General features: G+C 41.7%; 1 protein-coding gene across 5 annotated transcripts in view; it reads right to left on the reverse strand.

Annotated features, from left to right (window-relative positions):
* The window catches only part of LOC141726965 (guanine nucleotide-binding protein G(q) subunit alpha), a 274,925-nt gene that overhangs the window by 198,288 nt on the left and 60,900 nt on the right, over positions 1-15,737 (reverse strand). The window contains exon 1 of one of the 5 annotated variants that reach the window (XM_074532109.1): positions 15,105-15,135. The exons of the other annotated variants lie outside the window; for them this stretch is intronic. Coding sequence (XP_074388210.1) covers positions 15,105-15,120 — 16 coding nt within the window. The 5' untranslated portion in view covers positions 15,121-15,135. Of the gene's footprint in view, positions 1-15,104; positions 15,136-15,737 lie in introns of those variants that run through there. 5 annotated transcript variants of the gene reach the window in all.

A 15,737-nucleotide genomic window follows, 5' to 3' on the forward strand; every position in this document is an offset into this window, starting at 1 on the left:
TAGCGCCCATGCCAATTGGACAGGGATGGAAGAAGAATACTCCTTACAATGGATGTGTAACAATGTTGAGAGTTGCAATATCTTAAAACCAGATCTGGAAATAACTTCAGGGAATATTTATCGGCTGACAGACTGCACTAATACCCCTTGGAGATGTCAAATACCCAAATATGGAACAGCCCTCAAACGGGACAATGGGAATATATCCAGCCAGTTCAATGGTGCCTGGACTGGGAAGGGAATCCAGGCCTCCCAGAAGACCCCTTACAGGTTGGTATAAAATATTCTGATTTAATTAGGTCAAGGCAAAAGGATCCAAAGATAAAAGAAAAGTGGAATTGCACTCAAGTATACACTTGTACTAGTAAGAATCCTGAGATATAGCAACTCATGGCTGTGGCTCAAGCTCTAAGTTTAGGATGTGTTTGTAGAAATTATTCTACCTTTCTTAATGACACCTGGTCTCACCTAACAAATAACAAGACTTGGAGAGATATAGACTTTAGGCAGGACATGGTAAAATCATTAGGACCCACAGTATGGGTGGGAAGTAATGGAATCTGGACCATACATTTGCCCTTGGGAGAATTGAGAGTGCAATAGACACTTGGGAGTATTAACCTTATGTCCCTTGTGGAAGGAGTCACCATTGGGAACCCAACTATGGGGAAAAGTTAAACGTGATGAGACTTGGAAACACCCCAGTACAGGAATCATAGTGGGATGGATTTTAGAATCCATTTTTGTGGATATTCTCAGTTCAGTTGAAGAGAGAACAGAGACAATTTCTCCCAGGCCGAGCCTGGGAATGTTAGACGAAAGAATTCAAAAAATTATTATCTCTCTTTCTGTAACCATTGTTAATAGTTATGGTTCTCCACAGCATGCTATTCATAGGCACCAATAATGTGAGATGTTTTCTACTTTGAGACCAATCCGGTCCCACTTAGCAAGTGAGACTATAAAGCTCGCTGCTTCTTGCTAATAAAGATTCTTCTTGAGCCTTCTGATCCACCTGAAGACTGGAGTCTTTCCGTCCCTGACTCAACAGCATCACATTTTCACTTCCCAAATATCTACCTTCAGAAATAGACTAACCATACAAAATTTTTGTTAACAGGTGAATAATATTAGGAATTATGGGTTATAACTTATGAAACCTTATGACTTCAATGATGAATAAGTGAATTTGCGTGATAGTCTGGGCAAAAGGGGATTGAGCCCATTTGTTGTATTTCTTCTTGAAACTACGATAAAAAGTTTAAATCACAGAGTATGTCATCCTGAAAATTTGAGATCAAAAGAGACTGACACTGTTGACTTTGTTTTGAAACATTCAGACCCATCTCCCATGTGTATAAACCAAATACAAGTCTTCCTTAAACACACATTCTCACAAAATCAAGCACAATGTTGTATACAGACCTATTTATTTTTTTTTGTGGAAACACAAATGGTTATTGTTGCAATGAAACTTCTCCAGAGTTGAAAGGTTAGACCAAACCTGCTTCCACAATCAGCCTTCACTATGATCTCCAGATTGTGATGTGATCAAGAGCAAAGCACCAAATATGCATACCATTTTTGCACGGCAAAAACTGGCCAGCAGGATGTAATTTACCAGACAGGAGAGAACATGGATTTTTTTCCAAGAGTTTATAAAATTACAAACCCAGGCAAAGAAAAAGTACTACATACTTCAAAAAAAAAAAAGTTTCAGGATATCTTAATGTCCTGGGGTGATATTATGATGCTTGTATCCCCATTCATCTGTTTAGCCCAGAAATAAGTTTTGCACCTTTAAGACTGATTTCAAGAGTGAAGGGGGGGAGAGAAGAAGTGCAGAGTTTGTTATCAGAAACTGCACTTACTCCCCCACATCCTTCTCCTTGACTGTGTTGTCTGCAGCACGGATAGCGAGACAGAGCTCTCCTTTACTTTTTAGTTAGTTTTTAGCTATCTGAGGCAGAGAAGTTCCCTGAACTGTAGTTTTTCTTTTTCTTAAAACTGTTAAAACCTGCTCTAGACTAAAAACCCAGAAGAGCATCAGCAGCTCTCACCTCTGGTCCACTGAGCCTGGCCTGGGCCAGGGCATTTCCAGTGCCAGAGGGACTGAGAACATACTGAGTGAGCCGAGCGACAGCCCACCAAGGGGACTTTCTGAGTTTCTCATCTCTTTGGAATGTTTGGAATGGCAAGAGGTTTTATTGTTTAATAGTGTTCTTTTTTTTTTTTTTTTTTTTTTTTTTTTTTTTTTTTTTTTGCTAGTAAATGCTTTGCCTGTTAAATAAACATTTTTTTCCACTTTTCTCCAAGGAAATATTTTCCCAAACCAGCTGGGGGGGGGGGGGGGGTCCACTTAAATTTGCTTTCTAGAGAAACCCCTTTAGAAGTTTTCTCTCAAATTTGCCCTAAACCAGGACAAAACCATTTTTTGGCGCATAACATGGGGCTCAAGAAAGTAGAAAAACCCTATACTAATTACATTTTAGTTGTACTTACGCTGTATTAAGATAAATCAGTCAGTACCTATGTTACCTAAATTCATAATCTTTCTAGGAAGAAGCCTTCATGTGTTTCTAGTCCCTAAAAGTTTTTGAAGTTTTAATATCTTTCTAGTCCCTAAGCTTATTTTCTTATCGCAAAATAGCTCCAGTATTGTCCCTAACACAGTTTTTACAGTAGAAGGGTATGAATTAGAATAACTATTGTGCTAAGCTCAGTGATAATAATTTATAGAGTTTACAAAGGTACTAGAATTGTAGGAATGTGCCCCCTGTTGACGAAGTGACTAAATTATTCTTTGTTTGCTTCAAAAGGCAAAAAGCCCAGAAGTTTCTCTCCCAATTTGGTACAAAAGACACCTCATAGGACCTTTGGGACTTCACCTCAGACCTGGGGCTGTTCGATTGGACAGAGGCCAAGAGGTCCCGCCTAGGTAATTCACTAGAAAAGGAAGAGAACAAAGGAAATACTCGCTTTTGTGGGGTGTTTTAGAAGGAGCAAGAACTTCCTGCCCCTGGCTCAGTTTTTCTCTGTAAGAGCTTTGTTATTTTGCCTTTTATTAAACCTTTTTCAGTTTCCAAAACTACCTCAGAAGCCATCCTGCTAATTTTATGCTATTTGGGGTAGCTGGGCTATCTCAGGTGTGATAGGTCTTCTGAGAGCTCATAAGACCTGGCTTGAGGAGAAACCCATCATAGAATCTGTTCAAAATATATATAGTTTATCGTTTCTTCAACCTACCCTGTGTTCTAGTTCCAATAGAATGTTTTAGTTTATTAGTAATTACAGCCAGTTTGTTAGAGGAGGAGCAGGAGATGAGCCTTTTCAGCCTTTCCTTCTTCTCCTTTGAATCTGTTAAGTCACTTTTTGAATATGTTCAGTTTTGCTGCAGCTGGAATAGCTGCTAATAAAGTCTAGGGTAAGGAAGCAAAAAGGGCCTTTGCATAGTATCCACAGATGTTTAATTCAGCCACGTGGTAAGATGTGCAGGGTCCCAGGGCACACTCATCCAGGGAGTCCAGGTTTCTCTTTCCCCAGAGGTAGGGGCTCCACAGTAGTCTTGGGGCAGTTCCAAGATGAGGGCCAGTCGGGGAATAGGGAGGGAGTGGCTCAGAGACATAGGAACAAGGGGAGGAGCCAATGGGGTCCCAACAGCCTCTGAGGGAAGCCTCTTGTGTCTCCCCAATCCAGGGGATGCCTCCCAGGGTCCCCACACAGTTTCCCCTAAATGGTAAAGAGATCACTTTCATAGTATTTAATCTAGTTAGCTCTATATGGTCTACAACTTCTCTAGAATGAGGGCTGAGATGTCCAAAAGACCTGATGAGACCCCCTAACCCAAAAGTAAACCCAGGTGTGAAAAATTCTAAGTAGTATACAGAATGAAAAAAAATAAGTCGAACCCTAAAAGAATTTTTTGATCCCCCAGCCTAAAAATATTCATGTGAACAAATTCAAAGGCCAGACAAGGTGGGGAAATATTTAGAAAAAAACTGCCATGATGACTCTAAAGAAAAAAAGATCATTGCAATAAGGTAGACCATGGCCTATGCTTATCACACACTACTAAATACTAAAGAACAGCAAATAGAAACAAGGGGGCAGGGAGATAAATCAACAACTACCCCAGTCACTCAGGCTGCAGCCAACACCCCAGCTACTCAGGTTGTAGCTAAACCATATAGTAAGCCTAAGCCTGCAGCTAAACCAGACAATAAGCCTCAACCAATTACTATTGCTCCTACCATGAGAGGTGGAAAACACACAACCAAAGCCGATTGGATAGTGGACAATGATGATCCGGGGGAAGGACCCTCAAAGCCAATTACTGACACAAAATCAAAATTCACTATTAAGTCCTTTTCCTTGAAGGACCTTCATAGCCAGAAAAAAGATAATACTCGACAACCTGATGAATCTATAATTAGTTGGTTAGTCCATCTTTAAAATACTGCAAGCAAAGATACAAATCTGGATGGTACTGAAGTAAAGCATTTAAAATCTCTGTCACATAATCCAGTTATCAACCAAAAAATGATGAGAGGGGCTAACCCTCAGTCTCTAGGCACAAGTCTTGGGAAGCGTGGCACAAAAATATCTGTGTGCAGACAATCTCTATATACAGCAAACCCAGTAAAAGATCTTAGAACAAAAAATTCAACACTTAAAAAATCAGTAGCAAAGATTGTCTTCTCAAATAACCAAAACACTATAAATTCAGACAACACCATATACATCCATAATGTAACAAAAACTTATACAACTTAAGCCACAAAAATACACTTCTGCTTTAACAATAATAAAGCAGGATGACAGGGAAAAGACCATACTTAATATAACCAAGAAGTTCCAAACATATGCAGATGCCGTGCATAGCCCAACATATACAAAAATCACAGCTAGAGAAACGTGTCTAATGAAATTAAAAGATAAAATAGAAGAGAATCACAAAAAACTCAGAGAAGAAATTAAAGAAAGCTTTCTCCAAATCTCAACAATACAGATCAGAAGTTCTAATACCAAACATAAACATCCCCCAGACAGGGAGAGAAGGTACACCCCACAAGCTGAACTATAGTTCTTCCAACATGATGATAAAAAAACCATAACAAAATAGAATAGAAAATCTACTACTGCTTTAACGCAAGAAGTGCATAAATTTTTAAAAAGCAAAACTCAGAGAAAAAGTTTCAATAAAAAAGAAACAACTCCGGTTGCCCATAGCAAAACTACCAAGTATAATAATAATGACAACATATCCAATCCCCTTAAAAGAACCTCCAAAACATATGCCCAAGAAAAAAGAGATAACCAGGCTTAGAGGGGCCCTACCACTAGACAAGTAAAAGTTTAAAAAAACCTTATTTTTTAGACTGTATAAATTCATCAGCCTATCACATCAGAACCATAAAAATATAAGACCTTAGCGAACACTAGTGCACAGTTGAGACAGAGTAAAAATCCCCCAGAGTAGAAATCCATTTTGATTTAGACAGAGATAAGGGGGGGGGGGGAGACAGAGGGAGATAAAGAGAGACAGGAACTGCTGTGGAAGCAGGTCAGCCTGACCTAGGAATTCTTTCTGATAAAGAAGAACTAGCGGCAAATGTCACGTGAAATTCGTAAAAATTAATATGTATGAACCTATTGTGAAACTGTATGCATATGTATTTGAGAGGGGGATAAAATAGGACCTGAAGTTCCAGAGGTATGCATGTCTTTTAAGGAGAGCAATCTCTGCATGCGTCCAGCGCTGTAAGAAACATACTGTCTTAACAACTTTCACAAAGTTGTGGAGTTCTTTTTCTCTTTCTCCCCAAAACATTCTGGCGAGCCAGGCAGGAGGAACCGTCCCTGTCCCCGCGAAGGATGGCAGAATAGACGGACTCCTAGGCACGCCCCAGAATTTTCCTGGAAGGGCTCCGCTCGTCTCGGCTTGCCTCCTGCGAGGACAGACAAGGACCTGCTGGCCTGCGGAGGATGCAGTATGTATTGAGGGGCCCCGGGGGAAAAGAGGGATAGGATGGCTAAGTCACTCAGAGACGTCTGAGTGCTTGGCCTGTGGTTGCAGCAGATCGAGTGGCTAAAGGGGGGGTTCACTGCCTGATAGAGCAGCCGCTAGCGACCCTGGGGGTGGGTCAAGTGAACCTGTGTGTGTGGGTATGTGTGTGTGTGGTGTCCGGACACTATATCATTGTATGGTTAGTGCATTGTGTGCTTAGTGCATTGCGTTTGTACTTGTGCAAGTGTATAAGTGTATGGTGCATAAAAGAGTATATCTAAAGTGCGGGGGGGTTTCTACCTGTGACTGGAGGGGCCAAGTGAGGCCTGAGGCACCAACCGGGGCAGGCTGTGGGGGCAGGGAACGCCCGGGAGAAAAACAGAGGAAGTAGTGGAGAAGCATGGGTGAGGACGATCATTGAGTAAAGGTGGTGATTTGTGGTGTAGATTGTGCACGCTTTTACTGTGGCTAGACGAACCCAAGGGGTTCCTCTGCCCCTGTGGTTTGGACTTGACCCCTGGGAGTTTGTGAATCCTGTTAATTATTGCATAGATAGAGGAGACGAACAAGTTAATTTGGAGGGGCTCTACCGGACTTCAGATGGTACTATAGTAAGTCTGGACTGGGAACAACCTGCAATAGAGGATTTGGAGTTCCCTGTAATAAACGGAATAGCCTGCCTCAGCAGGCAATTCCTGAGAGCCTTTGGTGCATCAAGAGTCTGGGACGCTGCGTGGGTATTATTGCAGTGCGGAGTTTGTGAGAGACGCTGGTATTGCTGTTCTAATAAGCGTCAGGGCACATGCCCCGAGTGTAAATTAAAGTTTCCTGATCAAGCTGATTCAGAACCTAAGATCTTAAAGCTTGTGTGTGAGAAATCACATCTGATACCTGCCACCTGGAGCTGTGTGTGGGAGGAAGACTGGGAAACTACTGTGAAGCTCTGTGAAGAGAGGTTTGGGTGGAAGCGAGATAGGGCAAGGAGTTGGAGATAATGGGAACTAACCAGAGCAAGGAAGTCCCTCGGGGTAACCCCTTGGGGTGCATCTTGGCCCACTGGAAGGAAGTCACCAGCAGGGGGGGCTCTGAGAATAAAAAGAATCTAATCCAATATTGCACACGCTGCTGGCCATTGTACAGGTTAGAGGATGGAGCGAAGTGGCCGCCCACTGGAACTTAAGATTATAATACCTTACTGTAGTTGATGTTGTTTTTAAGATGGGAAGGTAAATGGGATGAGGTTTCGTATGCTGATATGTTTTTTGTTTTAAGAAATCACAAGAATGGCAAAGGGACTGTGGGATCAGACTGCCCTCAGATCCACTGGTCTTAGCCCTTGAAAAGGAAAACAAGGCAAAGAGAGGGCAAATCAAACGTTGTTGTTCAGCATGTAGTATAGGACAATGGTGTAGGAGATCAGACAAGGTTTATCATTCTGAGGAGCAAGAACGAGACACATTTGAGCAGATGAAAGCTCCTCCTAGGAGGAAGGAGGTTGAGGAGGTTGAGGATGAGGATGAAGAGGAAGGGAACTTCCCCAAAAAGGAGGAGGACTCAGGTGAGGAAGGCACATCCACTAGAATCGACCCCCCGCCCCCGACAGTCCAGTTGCATCTAGAACTAGGAGGCAAACAGTGTTACAGGCCCCTTTGCGAGAGGCAGTGGGACCAGAAGAGGGGATATTAATGATTAAAGTTCCATTTACCACTCTTCATTTAGAGGCATGAGAAAGGAATTCTCGTATTGATCCGATACTTACTGCGAAACGTCTACGATATGATATCAAGAACCCCAGTCCAGATTAGGCTGACATCCAGTTACTACTGGATGCTTTCACTGAAACAGAAAAACAGCTGATCTTAAAGAAAGCAGGGACTTTGGCAGAGGATTATTGCAAGAGCAAGCAGCTAGATGTAAAGGAACATTTCCCCCTCCAAGACCCAGAATGGAATCCTAATGTATCAGCAGAGGTAAAGAAATTAGCAGATTACCAAGACTGGATAGCAACAGGGGTGGAAAGAGCTATTCTAAAAACCATAAATTGGTCTGCCTTATATTCCCTTAAGCAGGGGCCTTCAGAGACTGCATCTGAGTTTCTAGAGCGTTTAAGGGATGCTATGCGTTGTCATACATCATTAGATTCGGGGCCTGAGATAGGGACAAATCAACTAGTTAATTAATTTTTGGGGCAGTCTGCCGAAGATATTAGAGGTAAACTTCAGAAAATTCGAGGACCGGAAGGGAGAAACCTCGAAGCCTTGCTAGAGGAAGCCTGGAGGGTATTTAGTAACCAGGAAGAAGGATATAAACAAGGAATTAAAAGATTGGTGGCAGTGGTACAGGAAGAAAGGCAAAGAAAATACAACCAGGGACGACCCAGACAAGGACCACCTCGGCTGGGCAGCAACAAGTGTGCAATCTGCAAAAGAACTGGTCACTGGAAAGATCAATGCCCGGAATGGAGACAGAGTGACCAACAAATGGCTGCACACATACAAAACAACTGAAGAGGTCTGGAGAATTCTGCCCCAGCAGATCCACAGGTTATTACAATGAGTCTGGGGGGAGAAAGGAAAAGGGTAGAATTCTTGGTTGATACAGGGGCTACATATTCAGTTTTAAATAAAGCTTTATTTCCTGTGGAAAATGATTATGTTGTAGTGCAAGGGGCAACTGGCCAGTCTGAAAGGGCATATTTTTGCAAACCTTTGAGATATAAATTGGGAAAACAATGGGGTATTCATAAATTCTTCTACATGCCTAATTCACCAAAGGCACTTTTAGGCAGAGATTTATTGGAGCAGCTACAAGCAACCATTACGTTCAAAAATGGAGAGGTTACTCTGGAAGTGAATGATCAAAAGTACATAGAGGTATTAAGTTTAACCTTAACAGGTATTGAAACCAAGGAAAAAATTAATGAAGAAATACTAAGTAAAGTATTTCCCGGGTTATCGGCTTCTGATGTACCAGGGAGGGCAAAAAATGCCTCCCCTACAGTAATTCAACTCAAGGAAGGGACACAACCAGTGAGAATCAAGCAGTACCCCCTAAAAATAGAGGACAGGGAAGGAATCAGCCCAATAACTGAAAATTTTCTGCAGTTAGGGTTATTGAAAGAATGCCATTCTGATTTCAACACTCCCATTTTACCTGTTCGGAAATCTGATGGGTCATACCAGATAGTACAGGATTTGAGGGCTGTCAATAAAGTAAGAAAAGATTTGTATCTGGTAGTAGCCAATGCATATACTTTATTAACTTGTCTAACAGCTGAGCTAACCTGGTTTACTGTTTTAGATCTAAAAGATGCCTTCTTTTGCCTCCCCATCCACGAAGCCAGCTAAAAAATTTTTGCATTCGAATGAGAAAGCACTAAAAGTGGGTGCAAAATGCAGCTCACATGGTCAAGATTGCCCCAAGGCTTCAAAAATTCCCCCACTCTCTTTGGGGAGCAACTTGCAAAAGATCTGGAGCCCTGGGAAACTCCACAAGAAAGAAGGAAGGATTTTGCAGTACATGGATGATCTTCCAGTAGCCAGTCGGATGAGAGAAGCATGTGTGGCCTGGACGGTAAGCCTTTTAAATTTCCTAGGACTCCAAGGATGCAGAGTCTCAAAGAAAAAGGCCCAGGTAGTGAAAGAGAAAGTACCTGAGGTACAAGGTGAGTGCTGGGCAACGGACTTTAGGGCAGGCTCGCAAGGAAGCCAGATGCCAAACCCCAAAACCCCAGACAATAAAAGAACTCCGAACCTTCTTATGCATGGCAGGGTGGTGCCGGCTGTGAGTTTGTAATTATGGACTGCTCGTCAGACCCCTCTATGCTCTTATTGCCGATGGAAACAGATCTCCAGCGGACAAAAGAAGCCACACGGGCCTTTCGCTAGCTAAAGAGTGCCCTCATGTCAGCTCCAGCTTTAGGACTTCCTGATGTAAGTAAACCATTTCTTTCTATTTTCCCATGAAAGACAAGAAATTGCCCTGAGAATAGTGGCTCAGGACTTGAGTCGATACCGGAAAGCAGTTGCTTACTTCTCCAAGCAACTAGATGCAACAGCCAAAGGATGGCCAGGTTGCCTCAGAGCTGTGGCAGCAGTTGTGCTGAATATTCAAGAGGCACGCAAGTTTACCCTCAGACAAAAAATTACTGTGCTAGTGTCCCACACAGTGTCTGCAGTACTGGAAGTAAAGGGTGGCCACTGGCTTTCACCACAGAAGTTTCTGAAATATCAGGCCATCATGGTAGAGCAAGATGATGTAGAGATCATGGTGACAGATACTGTCAACCCAGCTTCCTTTCTCAGTGGAATCAAGGAGAAGCAGCACACCATGATTGCCTGGAGACCATTGAAGCTACCTACTCCAGCCGCCCAGACATAAAGGACACTCCTTTGGACGATGCAGAGACCTGGTTCACTGACGGGAGTAGCCATGTTGCCAATGAGAAGCGACATGCTGGGTATGCACTGACCACCTGCAGAGAGGTAATCGAATCTGGACCCCTACCAACAGGTACCTCTGTGCAGAAGGCTGAGATAATTTCCCTGACCCGTGCCTTGGAAATGGCAAAAAAAAAGAGAAAAAACATCTATACAGACTCGAGGTATGCATTTGGAGTCGTACATGCACATGGAGCCATCTGGAAAGAGAGGGGACTGCTGACCTCACAGGGAAAGAACCTCAAACATGCACAAGAGATAATCCAGCTGCTGGAAGCAGTTCAGCTGCCTGAAAAGGAAGCAATTATGCATATGAAGGCCCACCAAAGAGTTAGCTCAGAACTGGAGGAAGGAGATGAGCTGGAGGATAGATAGGCAAAAGAAGCAGCAAAGGGGGAGGTAACTACTGAAGGAGTCCTAATTCCAGATGGAAGGATTTCCCTTGAAGGTAAGCCGGAACATATTAAGAGAGATAGAAAATTTATTGAAGATCAAAGAGGGATGTATAACCAGGAAGGGTGGGCTACCATTGAAAAGAAGCTGGCAATCCCTTTCCATTTATTCTAGTCACTAGTAAGGGAAAAACACCAGAAAACACACTGGGGAATAGATGACCTATACACCTACTTGATTGAAAGAATTGTTGCTAAGAATTTATATGCCACTATTACTCAAGTGACCCAACAGTGTGATCTTTGCCTCCAAACTAACCCTAGAAATACCCCCAGGCTGAAACTTGGTCAGATTGGGAGAGGCCATGGGCCTGGACAGCAGTGGCAAATTGACTGTTCAGAACTTCCAAGGAAAGGAGGGTATTGGTATTTACTGGTATTGACAGATACATTTTTAGGATTGCCAGAAGCATTCCCCACCAGAACTGTCAAAGCTCAAGAGGTGACCAGGGTATTATTACAAGAAATAATACCGCACTTCGGAGTTCCAGCCACAATATCCTCAGATAGAGGATCACATTTCATTTCCAAAATAGTGCAACAGATTAGTAGCCACCTGGGCATAGACTGGGAACTTCACAAGCCATACTGTCCCCAATCAAGCGGCCAGGTGGAGAAAATGAATGATTTGATTAAGCAGCAAATTATAAGACTGAGGCAGGAATTTAATCTACCCTGGCCCCAAGCTCTTCCACTGGCACTATTGCGAATTCAAATTAAACCTCGAGCTAAAGAAAAGTTGAGCCCTTTTGAAATACTCTGTGAAAGACCATACGGAATACAAATGGGAATGTCCACCCACATTGGGGAGGTAAACTGGCCATCTACATGGTGGCTTTAAGCAAACAGCACAGAGAAACTGAGAAAACCATGGCTGGAACTTGGAGCAGGGAGTTAGATGGGCCAGTATATACATACAGCCTGGAGATTATGTATATGTTAAGTCTCTTACAGAAAAGACTTTGGAACCACAGTTGGAGGGACCGTTCCAAGTGCTTCTCATCACTTTCACTGCAATTAAAATCAAGGAGCAGAACGCCTGGATCCATCACTCTCGAGTTAAGAAGGCCCAGAAGCCCCTTGAGGAGTGACTCCAGGAGACAATGAACTGAGACTAAAACTTACTTGGGCAAAATGAGTATATTGCGGTTGAGGTAGTTCAGACTTTGATTTAAACACTTGTTTTCTATGTACTTATAACTGAAGTTTTAGAACTAGAGAGTACCTCTATCCAAAGCGATGCTGAATGTCTTTCGTCCCAGGCTTTTAATCAGAATACTGGATCCATGGGAGAACTTTCTGAGATAAAAGATTTAAACTTGTCTACTGTAGTAATCCACGGGAATCGGGTATATGAGAAGCAAGAATGGCAGGAATGACAACTGTGGACACTTCAAGGGATAAGAAGAGAAGAAATCAAAGTAAGGTGCCGGGTCATCAATGGGTAAGCTTATGAAAGACCAGATGCAATTAGTGTCTCAACCTCTCCTGGTGTACACGAACACCAGGAAGTTTGTGATAGCCTAAATGAATCAGACTGTTGGTGTAATTTCACCTTGATACAGTCTGTAGAAGTGATTTGCCTTTGGGCTCCAGATGCTATTGGACTTTCATTTAAATTTAAAGTAGACACTGCACTTTTTACAACAGCAGGACCTTATACAACCCATACTAGGACTCAAATACTTCAGACTCAACCCAAACTTGAACCTAAAGTGTATGAAATAGGCTTCTACGTTGCAAAGAATGTGAGTGAACAACAACAATTATTCAATCCAGAATGGTCTCTCAAACTGTTGAGTTGCTAATGCAAATTAACATCTCGAAAATCCAACCAGCCTGCTCCTCCTTCCTAAGAACATCCTTTGAGGGCTGGACAACATGGTTATAAAGAAAGTATATCTCAGGAACAGAATAAGAAAGGATCTAACTGAGATATTAGGGACAGGATTAGGAGTTTTAAATGGAATTGATTCAGAAATACTGATGAATAAACTGGCCACTGCAGCAGGTGGCCTAACAAAATTGAAGCAGCCTTTACAGTCATCTCTATTGGCATTAGGAACTAGCCAGTGGCAGATTTCAAAAGTACTGCCAAAGTGGGAAAAGGCTGGGGACCAAGACCACAAGCTAATAGTAGAAGCACGTAGTACAGTTCAAGATAATGTGTCTTTTGCTTTCAGTTGTATACAAGCACAGTTACAGATGCAAGCAACAGCAGCTCTGATCATACGGGAAGGGGGTGAAGGTAATTTTCCAGCTGAAATTCAGAAAGTTGTCTGGGATAATGCAATTGATTTTGAAAGGAAGTTTCAATCCTGGTTTCACCTATGATCCTGCTTTTAATGTGGCCACTGCCTTTGTGTTTACCATACGTAATGCCACTGTTTATGTTATCCATCCCATCACTGCACTAAGATTAAACCATGAAAAAACAATACTCTACCCTTCAGAACATGGAGTGTGGGCAAAAAAGATGAATGAAAAGTGGCAAACAGCAAACTTAGAATCCTGCATTACTAGAGAGCAGATGGGATTCATTTGTGAAAGCAATACTATCAATGCCCAAGATGTGTGTCTAGATACTGAACAGAGTATTTGCCACTTTGAAATTCATCCAGTCACTGCCCAGAAAACTGTGCTCATATATACTGGAAAAGTGTGTGTGTGCCTGAGAACTGCCTGTGCTGCTGTAAATATTGATAGCAACGATGTTATTTTGTCCAGCAGAAATCATTCTAATTTCTGTATTTGTAATTTGTTAAGATTATCAAGTGTGATTTTTTGTACTTGGCCCCAGTGACATCTCACTGGTTAATTAAAGCCAATTATACAATGTATCACAGACTATCACCTACTCCTATCGGGATGGACCTTACATTAGTAAAACAATTAATTAAGCACCAAGACCTACTGGGGATCTTGAAGGAAATCCAAGAAAGCAGAAAGAAAACCCTAATTACTCTCCAACATGATACAAAAGAAATAACCAGAATTCTAAAGAGAATAAAACAAAATGTGGATCATCACTGGTGGGATGTGATCTTTGGGTGGTCACCAACTGCAAATGGAATCTTTAATAAGTTGTGTCATCCCACTGTAGTTTTGTTAATATTAGTTGGAATAAGTTCAAGATTATCCATTATATTGCTAATTTAGAATTGGAGAATACTACAGCGAGTAGCTGTGTTAACTTCTTTATCAAATGTACATGGTAAAGCATTAAGAGACACTTATTGTCAAAGGGGTTTGCATTAAGTAAAAGAATTTACTTATTTTCTAGAAAAGGGGGGAATGAGACAGAGTAAAAATCCCCCAGAGTAGAAATCCATTTTGATTTAGGAGAAAGGTACATCTTTAAGCCTGTGTAGCCTGGCTGCAAGGCCTAGGCTAAAGGGAAAACTGTGGCAATGAAAGACAGAGATAAGGGGGGGGGGAGACAGGGGAGAGAGAGGGAGATAAAGAGAGACAGAAACTGCTGTGGGAGCAGGTCAGCCTGACCTAGGAATTCTTTCTGATAAAGAAGAACTAGCGGCAAATGTCATGCGAAATTCGTAAAAATGAATATGAACCTATTGTGAAACTATGCATATGTATTTGAGAGGGGGATAAAAAGGGACCTGCAGTTCCCAGAGGTACGCATGCCTTTTAAGGAGAGCAATCTCTGCATGCGTCCAATGCTGTAATAAACATAGCGGCTTTACAATTTTCACAAAGTTGTGGAGTTCTTTTTCTCTTTCTCCGCAAAACATTCTGCACATTAATCCCATCAAGACATGTGGGGGCAGAATCTGTTTCTATTGCTGGCATGACATGGGGATCCCAGGATTTTGCTTTAGTAAAAACTAATGTAAACCTATCTAAAAAAGAGTTTAAACAATCACCCAATTGTGACTTGCCCAGAAGCCCTATGCATTTTAAACAGACTTCCTCTGAAATTAATATTTCAAAAACCCAAAAAACTCAGGTGGTTGTTTAAAATAACAGCTATAAAAACAAAGAACATTAAGAAATTAAACACCTTACCTAAACTATCAAAAACCCCATCTACAATAAGACTCCTAAAGGTAAAAGAACAACAAATACCAACTATCACCTCAACAGTACACTACCAACAATACAAATCAACTCAAGATACAGTGATTCCCATCCACAAAATAATCTGTGAGCTAAAAAGCCAAAAAGTAGTCAACAAAACCCACTCACCCTTCAATGGCTCCATTTATCCTATACACAAATCTAAAAAAAAAAAAAAAAATAGAAATTAACTGTAGACTATCATACCTTAAATGAAGTGACTCCACTGCTGAGCACTGCTATACTAAACATGTTAGAAGTCTAATACGAGCTAAAACCCAAAGCAACAAAATAATATGCCACTTATAACATTGCCAATGCATTTTTCTCCATTCCTCTAACAGCAGAATAGAGACCTCAGTTTGCCTTCACATAGAGGGGTGTGCAATACACCTAAAACCAACTGCCCCAAAAATAGAAACACAATCCCACCATCTAGCATAGACTAATCCAGACTACACTCAAAAAAAAAGATAAAGCTCCAGAACATCTACAGTACATTAATAACATTATTATGTGGGGGAACACAGCAGCAAAAGTGTTTAAGAAAAGAGAGAAAAGCATCCAAATTCTTCTTAAAACTCATTTTACCACCCAGAAGATCCAAGTTATGGGACCTACTCAAGAAATCCAGTTCCTAAGAATAAAGTAACAAAATAGCATCAGATTCCCACCAACGTCATCCACATAATCACAGTCATGTCTCCACCGACCAAGAAGGAAACACAAACTTTCCTAAGCACCATAAGCTTTTAGAAAATG

The sequence above is a fragment of the Zonotrichia albicollis genome, chromosome W (assembly GCF_047830755.1).
Source record: "Zonotrichia albicollis isolate bZonAlb1 chromosome W, bZonAlb1.hap1, whole genome shotgun sequence".
In the NCBI taxonomy this organism is placed as follows: Eukaryota; Metazoa; Chordata; class Aves; order Passeriformes; family Passerellidae; genus Zonotrichia; species Zonotrichia albicollis.